Source organism: Teleopsis dalmanni, chromosome 2 (genome assembly GCF_002237135.1).
Source record: "Teleopsis dalmanni isolate 2A chromosome 2, ASM223713v2, whole genome shotgun sequence".
In the NCBI taxonomy this organism is placed as follows: Eukaryota; Metazoa; Arthropoda; class Insecta; order Diptera; family Diopsidae; genus Teleopsis; species Teleopsis dalmanni.
In genome coordinates, this window is record NC_051847.1 from 141285275 (window position 1) to 141300940 (window position 15666).

The following is a 15666-nucleotide window of genomic DNA, read 5'->3' on the forward strand; positions in this document are numbered from 1 at the left end:
AATATAAATATAATTTTCTTTATTTTATTCTTGAAATTTTTATTAAAAAATGAAATTTTAATGTGAAATAATTAATTAATTTGGTACGTCATCAATTCAAGTATTTATTGAAAATAAAATTATTGCAAGCAAAAATATTTTTCATTAATATTAAGCACTGGTGTGTGCATTTAATTTTACCAAAATATTTTTGAATATTTTAATATAATTTAAATGCGCTGAAAAGTATGCAAAGAATATAAAATGCTTTGCTTGGCTCAATAGTTTTCATATGAAATATTTCTTAACACATCTATAAACAATTTATTATGAAATGTGCACGTATGTGTGTGTGTTCATGCAAGTAATTCTTTGCATATACGCCATTCATCTGTGCGCATTTATTCCGCATTGGAAAGTGCGTGAAATATTTAACGCCTCATAAGATTTGCGGTGAAACACAGCTGTAGTGAACTGCATTGGTTTACCAAATAGTCAGCATGCAGCTGAAGCTGATGCTGAAGCTACGTGGTATCTGCATTTAATGAGAATCTAAATTGAAACTTCAACAAGAATTTCCAAGAAAGTTTCCCTACTGTCTTCTTGCAATTCAGTACTTATTGCGATATTAAAGTTTATTAAATGAAATTGATTTTATTTTATATATCATTTTGTAATTATATATGTGTGCGTAATTAATTGGATTTTGAAACTTTTATCATTTTCATTCCGAGAAGTTCAAAGCAGCGAGGTTGAATGTTAAATAAATATTTTATAATTTAAATTTTTAATAAACATCTTTAAGCGAATTATTTATATGCAATATTCAATACAGTTTGGAAGTTACACCAACACTTATTTAAATATAGATTTTTACATAAATTTATGAAACTTATGTTGCCTTGTGGAAACGTAATTGCCATTTTTCATTTTTATTTACAAAATTCCTTTTTAAAAATAAAGGTTTTTTTTGTGAGAATAATAATATTTCTTACCAGAATTTACTTAAAATTCATTTACGTGGGATTTGTAGCACACATAACCTTGTGTCCAATGTAACCTTCTTTATATATGTATATATAATTTTTGTTATATAATTTAATTCAAAGTAAAAATAAATAATAAGTTTTTTGAATCAACTCCTACTCGTAATATGTTAGTTTTTATTTTAAGCATAATTGTATTTACATAAACTTGGTATCATAAAAATATTAAAGTGCAAAAGATCATTCGAAAAAATGTACATTAACATGCTTAAATATTGCATTATAAGTTTTCCCAAAGGTTATGAGTGGTTCTAACTCTTAAGTTTTTAATTATACGGTAACACAATGTGCATATAAGCCTTAGTGAATCCGTCGGTGTAACCTAACCTAACCCAACCTACTTCAATGTTTGTATTTGACAATAAATCTGTCATCAATTGTTTTTTTTCAAAACACCACTAATGAATTAATCGTTGATAGTTTTTTTGATAGTTTTCAATTATTTAAAACTAAAAATTTTGTTCGACTGGTTTCTTTCGTCCCAACTGACTTTAAAAATCAAATTTAATCTCTCATGCAATTATTAGATTTATTATTAAAGTACATAAATTTTGTGTGATTTATATTTTATTTCGAAATTATTGACACATTGTACAGAATAGTTTATACTAGCAACATTGTACTAAATTATTGAATTTTTATGTAGACATATAATAACACAATATTACGCTTTTGGATTATGTTTTTAACATATATATTTTTCGGAATAAAATTAAATTCCGAAAAAATAATAACTTATAATAAAATGTCCTATATAAAAAGCTTTACTACTTTTCAAAAATTTAATTGCATACTTCTAGGCACTGTGTAACTAAACGCAATATGTTGCTCAACTGGGCGTGTTTCCAATATTTGTTATTGCGTGGAAATTGGAGTATTTCCAATTTTAAAATATATTTATATTGATATTTTTTTTCAAAATAATCAAGTCAATTATTGATTACCTTTGCGTTTTATATCAAATAATTTTTGTTGTGGTTTTAGTTGCAAACAACGCTTATAGTATTAGTTTCATTTGTGAACAATATAAATAAGTTCAATTATACCTATATTACGACGATATAAATTATTTAAATACAATTTTTACTTGAATGCAGAGATAATAGAAAAAATAGAGAAAAATTTCTTAAACTACACCATTTACTCTTATTGCAAAATAAATTTGGTCACGTTTCCAATATTCTGGGAAAGCTCATTTGACAACGGAATGCAGTTGATTCAGTTGTTATAAACGATGTTTTTCATAGCGCTACATGTTATTATAGTTTTTGTTTTTATAGTTATCGTTCTTTAAATTTTTCATTGAAAAACCAAAAACAACTAATAGATACGGCGTCTACGTATTCCAAAATTATAACATATTAGTTTTCGTTTTGAGAAAGATTGGAAATTTTCCAAAAGCAATTATTTGGAAATCTATTAACAGTATTCCAATCGTTTTCGATACATTAATTTTAAAGCGCAATAACATATAGTACAAAGGTATTTGTCTGTAGACTAAATAAATTTATTTTTCTAATGAAGTATGTATGCAAAACTAAAATAAGAAACTTAAATTTAATTCATTATATTAACTATTCTCATATCAAACAATTTCAATATTAATCATAAAATAATATTAATCATATACAAATAATATATATGGTATATTATATTTTATATAGTATATAAATTTTAAATATAAAAACAACTGCTCATAAGTTTAAGACCACTTTATCTTCTAAAATATTCTTTATCCTTTGCTCAGCTTTGAATTCTGCGTAGATTGAGAAAAATAAATTATGAATATTGAAACATATTTCAAGTATTTTAAAATATTTTCTTTTATTTCATTCACTGCTTTGTGAGTTTTTTTCAAACTTGCTGTTTAATATTTTTCGCACATTTTTGTTGAAGTTAAGATCAGGTCTGCGGGTAGGCCATTTTATTATTTCCAACTACTACACACAATTTTATTATTTTGTTGTTGAAATCGAATCACTGTGGTGCGGTTTTCCACCTTTTCATCACCTACCACCAATATGATATATGTACACAATCCCCATTATATTATTTAGATGAAGAGTATTGAACAGTCTTACAGAAATAATAGAAAGTTCCTTCATACGAGAACGAGTAGAGGTGAAGACATTTGGAGGATACCGATATATTAGTTGTTGAGTTTAGCCCGTCAGCCAGTGTTTCGCTACTTACTGACAGATTCATTTTAACAAGTCTATGCAACATACGTTTTATCCTCGTTAAACAATTTTCTGGTCAATCACTTCGATACCATTGGACTTTAGTGCATGTTTTATTATGCCTTCTGATCAATCAGTTTGTAATCAGCTGCCAAAATCGCGTTAAGATTTCTCTTCTTCACGAAGAACAATCTCTATTAATATTGTGAGTTATTGCTTTGCAAAAGGTAATAAGACAAGAATCTACTTTCTACAATATTTCAATATTCTACAATAACAGTGTCTTTTCTTATGTTTTTTTCCTGTTTATCCGAAACTTTCCTAAGCTGTTAGTTTTATTATAAAATTGACATTATTTAGCGAATAAACATCCAGCAGCTTCACTGGCTTAGTCATGTCTTGAGAATGCATGACGATGCTCTAGCAATACGACAAATGGAGAAGACTGTATATCCGATAAACTGATTAAATTGAGGGAGCTATAATTATGCTTAAAGTGCAAGATTTGATAAGGCGTGAACGCAACTAAAATCGTGCATCAAGAGAGGTCTTCTGCTTTAAGCCAAGTTCCGATAGAGGGCTTTCATAGTCAAATAAATAAATTAATAATAATAATACAGATTTTAGTAATAATCACACAGAATTTAGTATTAGTATAATTGTTGCATTTATTGTGCGTCATAACTTCTAATATTGAATAAAAAAAAGTTTTCTATAACTTTTAACTTTGTACATTTTTATTGTAACTTTTACTTTTTGACTACTTTTACATGCTTTTGAAGTTCTGTATTCCAGTGAAAAGTAATCCATTTGCAAGCTGTTAAAAATGTAAGAGGAACATCATTAAATTTTGTACAATGCCTGAAAATATGCAACAGAACGGATTTCCTGCAAAGTACAACGAGAAGAAGTTTCTTTTATTCAGATTTTTTAAATTGCAACAAAAAATGGTGCAGAAGCTATTATAATTCTTAATTTCATATTTTTTGGAGCATTGTTGATGGTAACATGTTTTGTTGGTCAGTGCCGTGCTTGATAATAGACCGAGAAAAAAATTCTTACAAGCAAGGACAATACCAAAGAAAATTTTATTTTTTTGGCTACATGATAAAGGCTACTTTAAAAGTATTATGCATGACATCTTTATGTACACTTGAGAATAATTTCATTTTAAAAGTTTTTCTCCTGAAAGCCACAGCTATCAGAATAAGAAACGGAAAATTGCATTTGACTTTAAAATAGAATTATCTTTTGTTTTCTTTCGTTTCGTCTTTAAAACAAATCTGTGTCAACAACAGTTTTTTAATTTGCTAACCATGAAAATTTTTTAAACTTATAAACTTTAACGGTTATAAATACATATATTATAAGAAGTTAATATAAAAAAGAAGTTAAATTTTTTTCCCCTATATCAAATTGAATGCTTATTGAATATTATTCACCATTGAAAATGTTTATATATCATAACTGGCTATAAATCTGTGGTTGAAAACTCTATTGTTGGAAAATTGCACGACTGAATTAAGCACAAGCCAAAATTTATTGACTAAAAGCAATAAAAACCCAATTAAAATTTTTTTTTAATTTTATTAAAAATATAATTTGATTTGTATTGTCTGCCTTTTATTTCTGTTACTGATATGTCTTTGAAAAATTAAAACAAAAAATAAAATTCATTTTACCATTTACGGGTACTTAAGTAAAAAATAGTTTTGTTTTAATTATAAAATAGTTCGAGTATATGACATTGAAGTAGAATCTGTCAGTGCACAGAAAAATTATGGCAGTATGAAGATATATTGTATTTTTATATAAATGATAAATATATTTAATTGTATAACACATATGTTGTATAACATATTGTACTTTGATTTATAATGCTGGTTTTTGTACTCATCAATTGATCAATGATACCATTTAATTATACCATAAATGGTATTTATATAAAAATGCTGGTAGTTGTAGCGAAATTCTTTAAAATATTTTTTAGTTTATTTTTGGTTATTTTTGATTAAATCGGGTTTTATAAATATTTAACAAAATTTGATTTATTAAATATTATCTGGTTTATCTGTTATTATTAATGTTACTAATTTTTGTATATAACACATAAAAAATAATTTTATATTTTTGTAGAAAAGATATATATCATTTACTGGTAGTTAAATAAAAGATAAATTTTTTTTCATGCTAATAACATGCAATTAAATATTTTTATATTTGTGTTGCTGTATGGCTATAGCAAGAAATTTTTGTTAGAGGAGGAGAACACGGAATTTTTAATAGCCTAGAAAATAATATCTGTAAGCACAGTTTGCAGTAGAGAGATCTCTATTGCTATTATTATTATTCTATCTCGTTTTTTATTGACATTATTTTAACATAATATAAGAATAGAAGAATTAAATCTTTTTAAAAGAATAAAATTTAAAATAGTTATTTTAATGATTCCATGGATGTGATAAAAGGATTTTTTAAATTAGAAATGAAACAAAATGCAAAAAAAATACGAAGTTCTTATTATTTTAAATAAAGAATTTCTTAAATTTATAATTATTTTTTAAATTGATAAATTTTATAAGAGTTGATCAATAAATTTATACATAATTAACATGGCATGACGTTTTGATTTAGTGATGTTCGTCTCTCAGTCAGTCTATTAATATGTCTCTTAGTATTGCCTTAGCTTTATGATAATCTCATAATACTTTACGTGGCGACTTTTTATGAAACTCTGGGTTTGTTTCAATTCAATATACTATATATGAAGCAGTACACACTATTCGCAAGCTTTGAAGTCCACAAAGATTATTAGCAAACATTATAAGTGGTGAACTGCATTTCATATTAAATTGAAAAGTAAATAAACAAAATTTTCTGTTCTATGCCATGGTTAAACCTTAAATTATTGAATTATCATCTCTTTACTGTCAAAAAATGACAATGCGGTGCTAAAGTTTTGAAGTTATGATCATCAAACAATAGTTTTTGGAAAAGGTAATTGAAAACACAAAAACCGTGCTATTATAACTGATTTTGTAAAACAAATTTTTCGTGAAAATGGTATGCAGCACTTAGTGTTAAATATTGAATACTTAATAATAACATAGCGCACCATGCCATAGAGCTCGTGCCAGAATCAACTTTTTTGTTGCCCGGCCATTTGGTATCAAAATATAGTGATTTTGACTGGCGCCCATATTTGTGGGGATTGTAGATCTAGACTTCTTGATTTTTTTCTATTGGAATAGTTAAAATTATAGATTCACATAAGTGAGCGAAATATGCTAGACGAACTTAGAGTCAGCGTCCCCCAAAATGGGATGGCAAGTACGATAAAAAATACCAGAGAAGAGCACATTGTGCAATTCGAGCTAAAAGTTGTGCGATATTGTCTTCAGAAAATAACATAATCAAATCATGTTATATCAAGTTATATGGTTTTCCACTTGAAAAGCTAAAAATGTATTTTGTAATGCTTTTCTTGTTAAATAAGTGGTTTCACTTTATATAGCCAACCCTGTATTCTAAAATTAGAAGGGAATAAAAACTTGCGTTCCAATATTTTTCTACTAGCTAAAAAGATCATTCAGGCAAAGACACTTAACAGCAAGTACTTTAATTAAGTATTAAATCACAAGAAATAAAGCTTATGTTTTAAAAATAATTGAGAATAATTAAAAAGCATAATTAAACTGTACTAAACTGTATAAGAAATATAATAAATATTTTTTTTGAATGAAGTGAAATGCTCTTCAAACTCTAAAAAGTATTTATACTACTTATTAGTACTGGCATTGCTTTATAAAAATAGTTAAGATATATTTTACTTACATTTAGTGTAAATCTATGAATAGCCAACCTAACATTAAACCAATTCAAATTTAGCCTTACCACTTCGTAGGAGTGTCAGTCATCCCGTCTTTCATCTGCCTGAATTATTATTAGAATTGTTTAAAGTACTCAGAAAAGACATTTCTATGAATAGTATTTATTTGAAATTTATGCGTGTATTTACACAAGTTTAACAAAATATTGTTTTTATGAAGTTCATTTAAATACGTGAAATGCTTTATTGTGCTATTCCACCAAAGCGGTATTTTCATGCAATCATTGTTTCCATTAAAAAAAAACAATTCCATATGCATTCCTGCGGGTTATTGTTCTCTTCTCTTGTTTAAATGACATATAGTAGTTGTGTAACGCATCTTCCATAGAAATGATCAAGGAAATGGAATTGCTGATTTCAAGGAAATAATTGACATGTCATAGAATACTACCTCAGGGCCAATTGACAATAATGGCTTATGTCTTTTTGTGTGATGAAGTTTTTGTTTGCTTATCAACGTAAAATTTGAATCCAAAACAGTGAAAGTTCGTCATGAAACCCACATAATTTCCTGATATTATATAAGATTGCAGTAATAAAACCAAAATTATATTATATTATAATAGAAGTGAAGTAAATGTACATTAAAAATTAACTTTATGTTTCAATCTTAGATAAAATTGTGAATAGACGTAACTAAATTAATGACATCACATATTTATAAAATCAATAATTAGAATATTTATGTACACAATATTTGTATACAAATATGTACATATTTATGTATTTGATGTAGCTATGATTAGGGCTTTTGTCATTAATATAATAAGATTAAGAGTTAATTAGTAATTAGGCCATGTCAAAACTTTAAAACTTGTATTACTAATGATTGGAAAAAATATTTATTTTATGACAAAACTTAAACAATAGGTGCAATTCCAACTTATTATGATTATTATGATGATTAATTATCATAATTCTTATTAAAATAATTAATACGTTTCAATTGTCTTACATGTCACAGTATATATGATGCTATAAATATTTGAATGGAGTAAAATTGAGTATTAAACTAAATTTATAAATTCATTTGCCAACTGATGTGCTTTTTATATAATTAATAAATAATATTTCAATATTATTTATATTTTTTAAAAAAAAATTATAAAAAATTTATCTCGGTGAGAAGGTTTGAGGCTTTTGATGCTTATAAATTCTTTTTGATTTATAAATTTATGTCGTTTCACTTATATATAGTTAATTTATTTGTTAAGCTATATACATATATGTATAAATATATACAGAATAAATACATGTATATAGTATACGTACTTTTGCATACATTTATCTATAAGATACCCTATTAATCTTAGAATAGGGATCTTAGAATGAATCATTTTTTAATTGTCTCAAATATAACATACTTTTTTTAAATGGTTGAAAAGTGGAAGCCAAGCCAAAAACGTAAATTTTTTTTCAGTTTTTTGTGGCTCAGAGAAGCAAGCAAGTTTGTCATAATATTTTAATATTTTTTTATTATTTCTAAGCTAAGCTACACTATTAGTATAGCTTCCAAAAATATATACTACTATACTTACTAGGCTGGATACAGATATACTAGTATCCATAAATGTCAATAGTTAATTATTAATTTTTTGTTATATTTTTTAATACTCATATACTATTTATTTTATTATTATATGTATATATTCAATCCTTTAACTCCTAGGAGGAGCATAGGGTCGCAAAATATATTTATATTATTATTATTATTATTATTTATATTATAATTATATTATTATTATTTGAATTATTTCTTTTCGTTATTTGTAGTCACATCTTAACCTATTTATTTTATTATATTTAATAATAGAAGTAGTTTTTTTTATTATTTTTATTGTTTTTTATGAATTTATTATTTCATTAAAGCTGCATATTAAGTATGCTTTAGTCATATTCAGTCACATTCACTGTGACTGCTCAGCCTTGATCTGGGCCAGGACGAGGTCACTGGATCGAGAACTATTCTCTTCTTCTGACATTAGGAGGTCCTCACCGGCCAACCATCTGGCTTTCATTCGAAAGGCAGAATGTCTTCTGTTCGGTTAGGGTCTTAAATATTAATCACAAAATATTAATCATGATCGAAGTGCTACGCTCCGTTGGGAGCTGGTATCCTGTTTATTCCTATTCCAATGCTTTAGCTAAGACTGTATTTTATTCTTATATATCTTACATACAGTATTGTAAAAAAATACACAGTCAGTATTTGTTGTATATTTTTGGTCTTTATAATAATGTGAAAAGATTTAAAATTACCGATTGTTTCATTAGTGCCTTCAATTGATTGACATCTACAGTAGGCGTTATTGGTTTCAATTATTGGTATTTTTGGGAATAGACTGATAATTTCTATATCTATATCAGTGATAATTCTGATATCTAAAATGATATGAATATATTTTAAATGTTTTCATTTCTAATATTTGAATTACTTTTTAAACGGTAATGTGTCCATTAATGTAATTTGTTTTTCTAACCTAATCATTTGACAAATATTTGATTTCAGTTCATTATTCACAAAAGAAATAATGAAGAAAGTTTTAAAAAAACTTTTAATTTTTCAAATACACATGGGCCAAAATGATTTATATATTTGTGTTTTTCTTGAACTCAGTTTTTATATCAATATACATATTATTATAAAATGGGGAGAATTCGACTCTTTTGGGCTATGGGTATATACATACATACATATATATATATATATACTTTTGTAATTATATAAGGGATATGTGCGTTTCAATAAATAAAATTTTTTAATATGACAACAGTAAATAATATTTATTTAACCGTCACTGTGGTAAACATTAAATGACTTAAGATAGCGTATATACAAACAACCTATATAAATAATAAATCTTTATATAACAATCTATATAAAAACAATTTGTAAACAAACTTAATTTCAAATTTAATTTTATTTTATTATTTTGATATTTTTAATATTTATTATAAATTATTAATAATTAATAATAAATTGTGTTTTTTTTATTAGACTATTTTTTAATAGATTTTAAGTGAGTGACATTAATATTTTAGCATATAATTTTATAAAACAAAATAAATTGTCATCATTTTTTAATTTTATTTTGCACTAGCCTCATATTATTAATATTTAATATTTAACACATCATTGCATATCACTTTTATTTATTTTATGTAAACTCGCGTAATTAATAATTTTATTTAGTTTTGTATGTTGGATTTCGATTGTAAATTTCTTAATTTAAAGTTTTATTTTATTTAAAATATTTTTCTATATAAAATATTATTTTATTTATATTTTTTTATATAAAATATTATATTATTTAATGCATTTTTTTATTTAATGTATTTTTTATTTAATATATTTTTTATTCACAATATTTTTAAATCGATTAAATTTAAAATTAAATATTTTAATTTTTTTAATTTTCTTACTCACAATTAAAACGATTTGTTCTTTATTTATTTATTTATTTATTTGTTCACTTAACCGCCACGTTTGCGTCTTATCAGTGCTGGCTACTACCAGCAAATGGCAATTTGCATTTGAACTTCAGTGCATCACACTTGTTACGAGCGATTTACAGTGCATGCACATTCGGCGAAGGATTCGAAGTTGCCCATTTCATTTTCACACAACTGTTAACTGCTTGTGTGCACGCAAATTGCCGGTTGATGCGATATCAGTTTGGGTGGAGGCGTTGTTTTTGCTTTTGCTGTTCTGGCCAACTTCGAAAAGCTTCGCACGCACGTGGCGTAAAAGCTTTCGAAAACCACTTGTTTATCAATTTTTGTTTACATTTTTTCCTTCACATTTGTTTGGTGCGATAAATTAGACAGTGGATCACTTTTAATAAAGTTTTCTCAAAAACTTTTTTTTATATAATTTGATAAGAATTTTTTTCACTACTGTTCAAAAAGTCTAGTTTCTGTTAAAAAGATAGTTTCTATCGCCATTTTTGATTATTAAAAAGAAATCAATTTTTTTATTTTATTTTATTTGAGTTTATTTTATTATATTTTATTTTATTTTATTTCATTTTATTTTATTTTATTTTATTTTATTTTATTTTATTTTATTTTATTTTATTTATTTATTTATACTAAATAACAATACTGAATTTAACAATTAACGTCATGTGCGAGTTCGAGTAAATTGATAGTAAATTGAGGGAAATAGTAAATTATATCCGTATGGCAGCGAATGTTGATATTTACCAGAATTTCGAGTAGATTAAATTAGATAAAAATTGAGTAAATTAGGTGTTACCATTGTAAAAATTTTAAAAGATGTTTATTGAATAAATTTGAAAACTTTTAATCAAAAATAATAAATAAGTGCAATAAATAAATCAATAAATATTACAGTTACAAAAAATCCCTAGGAAGTTTCAATTTAATTTACCTCAATTTACTCGCACTCGCACATGGGCTTAAACTATAATTCATTGAATCAATTATTCTACAGCTGGTTATTGATTTCGTTCTAATATAATATAGAATAGCAAGTGAATTTGTTAATAAAACTTTCATAGCAAATTCGCAAAAATCTAAGTTATTACAATATGAGTTAAACGCGGCTTTGGGCCACTTAGATAATTAACAAAAAAGTATCAAATATGGCAAGTTCAACTCTTAGTACACACAGTTTAAAATATTATTTACGAATAATCATATATAAGAAATATTCCCAAAACCACTACTGATAATGCGTTTTTCTCAATACTCAAAAGAGCGAAAAATACAATTAATTACAAATGATAAAATTTCGTTACATTAAAAAGTAGTTTACCTATATGAAGAAAATAGTGTCTTTCTTTATAATTGATTTTAAAAAGTTATTGCGTAGTGCTATCGCATCATTGTTACAATTAATGTTCCTATTTGGAATATTAATGATTAATATATTAAGTGCATATTTCAGAATGGATAGAAGTTTCTGAAGATGAATACCTTTTATTAACAATAGCAAAACAAATATGGTCTATTCAAGGTAATTATTGAAGAAAGAATTGAAGGAAGACGCTGCTCTGGAGGAAGAAAGATATCGTGGCTTAAGAATCTAAGACAGTGGTTTTGTAAAAGTATAAGATCGCTGAAGATGTAGACAAAACAAAAATATCAATCATGTTATATATCTTACATACAGTTCGAAGAGGACAAAGCACTTAGGAAAAGAAGAAAAAAACAAATATATGAGTAACGTGAACCATATATAGTATATTGATTTAGCTAAATTGTAACTAAAAATTACAGTTTAAACGTAATTCATTCTTGATAACTACCTCTCTATCAAGACTCATGTCTAAAGAATTAAAAATACATTAATAAAAGACAATTATTCGCCATATATTTTTTTAAACAAGCGAAATAAAATCATTTTACTGTGGATATTAAAAAGTAAATTCAACAAGAATGTTGCAGGCCCCGTAAGAATGTAAGTTGAATAGCACTGACTAATAACGAATTTTGAGATTCTGCTGCTTTGATAATACTTGAGTTTAATTGTTCCAACAAAATTGCGATGAACTAGATGGAGTAACCACATAGCACTTATTAGCACTTAAATTAGTGACTTATATATTCTACTTTAGGAATTGCGATGAAAAAATAACAGTAAGGCGAAAAAATATCCGCTGGCTTGATGGGGGGGACAATTAATTTGATAAAGTTTAGCATCAATGAATGGAAAATAATTGAATTAAACTTTAAAAATAGATGGAGTATTGTAATGTAGATAAATGCTATAGTGCCAATAAAGGAATATCAAACAATGAGAGATTTTTAATAATTTTTCAATATTAGAATTACTTACTTATTATAAGTAATTTGTGTTGGAACTAACCATATATCATACTTACATAAAATAAGAAGGAAGGTATCTAAAAATTTCATAATTTTTTCCCTAAAACTCTTCTTATGATCACCATTAAACAGATATATTATTCATTGTATAATAAGGGAGAAAGCGATGATTTAGGACTTTGCTTGGGTTGGTTTCTCGTCTTAAGTGGGTCAGATGTCTGTATTTTGGAGTAGTAGTTCGAAACGAAGAAAATATAATAAACATAATATATATAAATCTTAATTATTATTAATTTAATAAGTGTAATAATAACTATTATTTTTAATGCGGATGGCAACAAATGGGTTTGCTTTGTTCGGTTTCACTAAGTTTCGGTTTTCACTAGTGCACAGAAAATATATCATTTCAGATTGATTTAATTGACTTATATTTTTTATGTATTATCAAACCTCCAATAGACGAGATGAAATGTGTCATAGTCCTACATATTTTAATTTTTTTAGTTATTTACTTTGTAAATTAATTTAACTCATAAGGAAATTCTAAATGTAATATGAAATTAGAATTAACTAAAAATAATAGTAATAATAATAATAATAACACTATAACCTGTTTTAACTGCGTTTCAGACAAATCTAATAGTTATAAAAAGGTGTATGTTCTTAATAAAACAAGCTCTCAAGTCATTTTTTCTTAAAAAGCTAAAGGATTATCCAAAAAGCTTCAGTTGACTTTGTTATTAAACTTTCAGATAAAGAAACTTTTACAAGGAACTTATCCGCCATAAATTACAATTTGTGAAAAGCTTAAAAAATTAATTTACAATAGATTACATATATTTATAAACAATATTAAATTAAATTCAATTTTAATATGTTTATATTATTTTTCATGCGCTGTATTAATTTTTGAACTTCTTAATTTTTGAAAGTATTTACCACTTTTAATAATATAAAATTACAAAAGTTTCTACTTACTTCCATGTTTATTGCCAATTTCACGTATCATTTCCATACTGCGGTTCTCCACTTTTACGTCCAAAGGATGTTGTGCAAAGGTCATGTTTTCTTTACGCATTTGTTTTCCTAAACTGTTCATCATCAGGAAACAAGTATGTAAGCCGGCAACATTTTTTTGACCATCCGGTTCATAGAAAAAAACCGAGTGATACCATTTGTTGCTATATTAGGAATAATTTAAAAAATTATAATATATTCTGAAATTAAGTCATAAATATTCTTACAAACCGTTTCATAACTGATATGGTCATTTCGGATATCGTTTCAAAGCTTAACATGCCTGTACGTAAGAGCATGTAAAATTCATCAGCACAAGCTGTTTTCTTCTTCTCAAAGGCGTATGTGGAACCACCAACTGAGATCAATGGAGTGCCATGATTGTTGAAATATTTGGTAATACGACCCACAGCAGCTGTGAAGAAAATTAAAATTATTTAAAAATTAATTTTTTATTGATTCTGAGTGAGAACACTCTTTGCATACATACCCAAAGAATAATCACACACTGGTCCAAATATGACATGTGCACAATCTTTGACAATACCATCCATTGCGCCAATAGAGGCATATGCTGCATCACACTTGTCATCCTTGGGCATCCATTCGAAATGTATGTTACGTGGTATTAATTGAGTTTCGTGTATTTTGTCTTCTGCTACTTGCAATATGGGCAGTACACGTTTTAGTGATGCTACATAGATGTCATCCTCGGGCAATAACACCAACGCACGTATTGTGCATTTCACTGTAGATTTAGTGTTTGCCTCACAAATTGTTTCACAGGTGCGACTTTGATTATCCCTACAAGCTGTCGATTCACATGTTGTCAGCGGAAGCAACTGGAACATGAGTAGCAGAAATAGAATACACTTAAGTAATACTGCTTGTCTCTTTGGTTTCATAGAAAATTGACTTATATCCTGTTGATTTTTTTCATAATTTTTTTTATTTTGTCTTGCTTTAAAAACATTTTTCATTAATCTAAAAGGCTGATCCAATGCAGAGTTTATAATACAGAAATTATTACTGCTTTGTACTGACGACATCAACGTCTCATTTAGTTGCTGCTTTAGTTGGTTTGGCATTCTTCTATTTGATGTGGTAATACAGAAAATTGTTTTCTTTCTATAGCAATTACATATTTCATCAGTTTTAATAGTTCCAAATGCCATGGTTGTGCCAATATTTGAAACACTTTTTTTTTATTCAATAATTTCAGTGCTTTCATTTGGATAATTACTTTCTTTCATCTGATATTGCAATAGATTCATATAAATTATATACTTTTGTATTTTTGTAATTAAAAAAAGGAATTATTGTCGTCATTTTAAATAGCCAAAGTAGATAGAAACACATTCCTGCGGAAAGAAGCATGAAATTCTTTAATTAGATATTTAATAAATTAAAATAAATTATGCATGAAATTCTTTAATTAGATATTTAATAAATTAAAATAAATTATAGTATAAATATATTAGATTTATATTAAAAAATAAATAAAGTATTTCTAAAACATAAAATTTTCAATGTATTTTTAAATGGATACTACGTTTCATTAATAACTAATATGTTTGTCAAGAGTTTTTTAGTTTTCCAGTAATCAAAACCAGTAGTAGAAGTAAGTTTTAAACGTAATCCCCACAAGAGACAATTTGATTATTAATAAGGTCGAATTAAAATTACACTAAGTTGATATTGCTAATTTCAAAAGAATAACTTTCACTAAGTCTCACGTTTTCTGAACCTTAGTAAGTATTAC

The 15666-nt window shown here is 26.1% G+C and overlaps 1 protein-coding gene across 3 annotated transcripts in view; it reads right to left on the reverse strand.

Moving 5' to 3' along the window:
- LOC119684577 (atrial natriuretic peptide receptor 1) overlaps positions 1-15287 on the reverse strand; it is a 137832-nt gene extending 122545 nt beyond the window's left edge. For all 3 annotated transcript variants that reach the window (XM_038098645.1, XM_038098644.1, XM_038098647.1), the window contains exons 1-3: positions 14395-15287; positions 14136-14319; positions 13866-14068 (exon numbers count right to left, since the gene is read on the reverse strand). In XM_038098645.1, the coding sequence (XP_037954573.1) occupies positions 13866-14068; positions 14136-14319; positions 14395-15079 (1072 nt within the window). In that variant the 5' untranslated portion in view covers positions 15080-15287. The remainder of the gene's footprint in view (positions 1-13865; positions 14069-14135; positions 14320-14394) is intronic.
- Between the last annotated feature and the right edge of the window lie 379 nt (positions 15288-15666).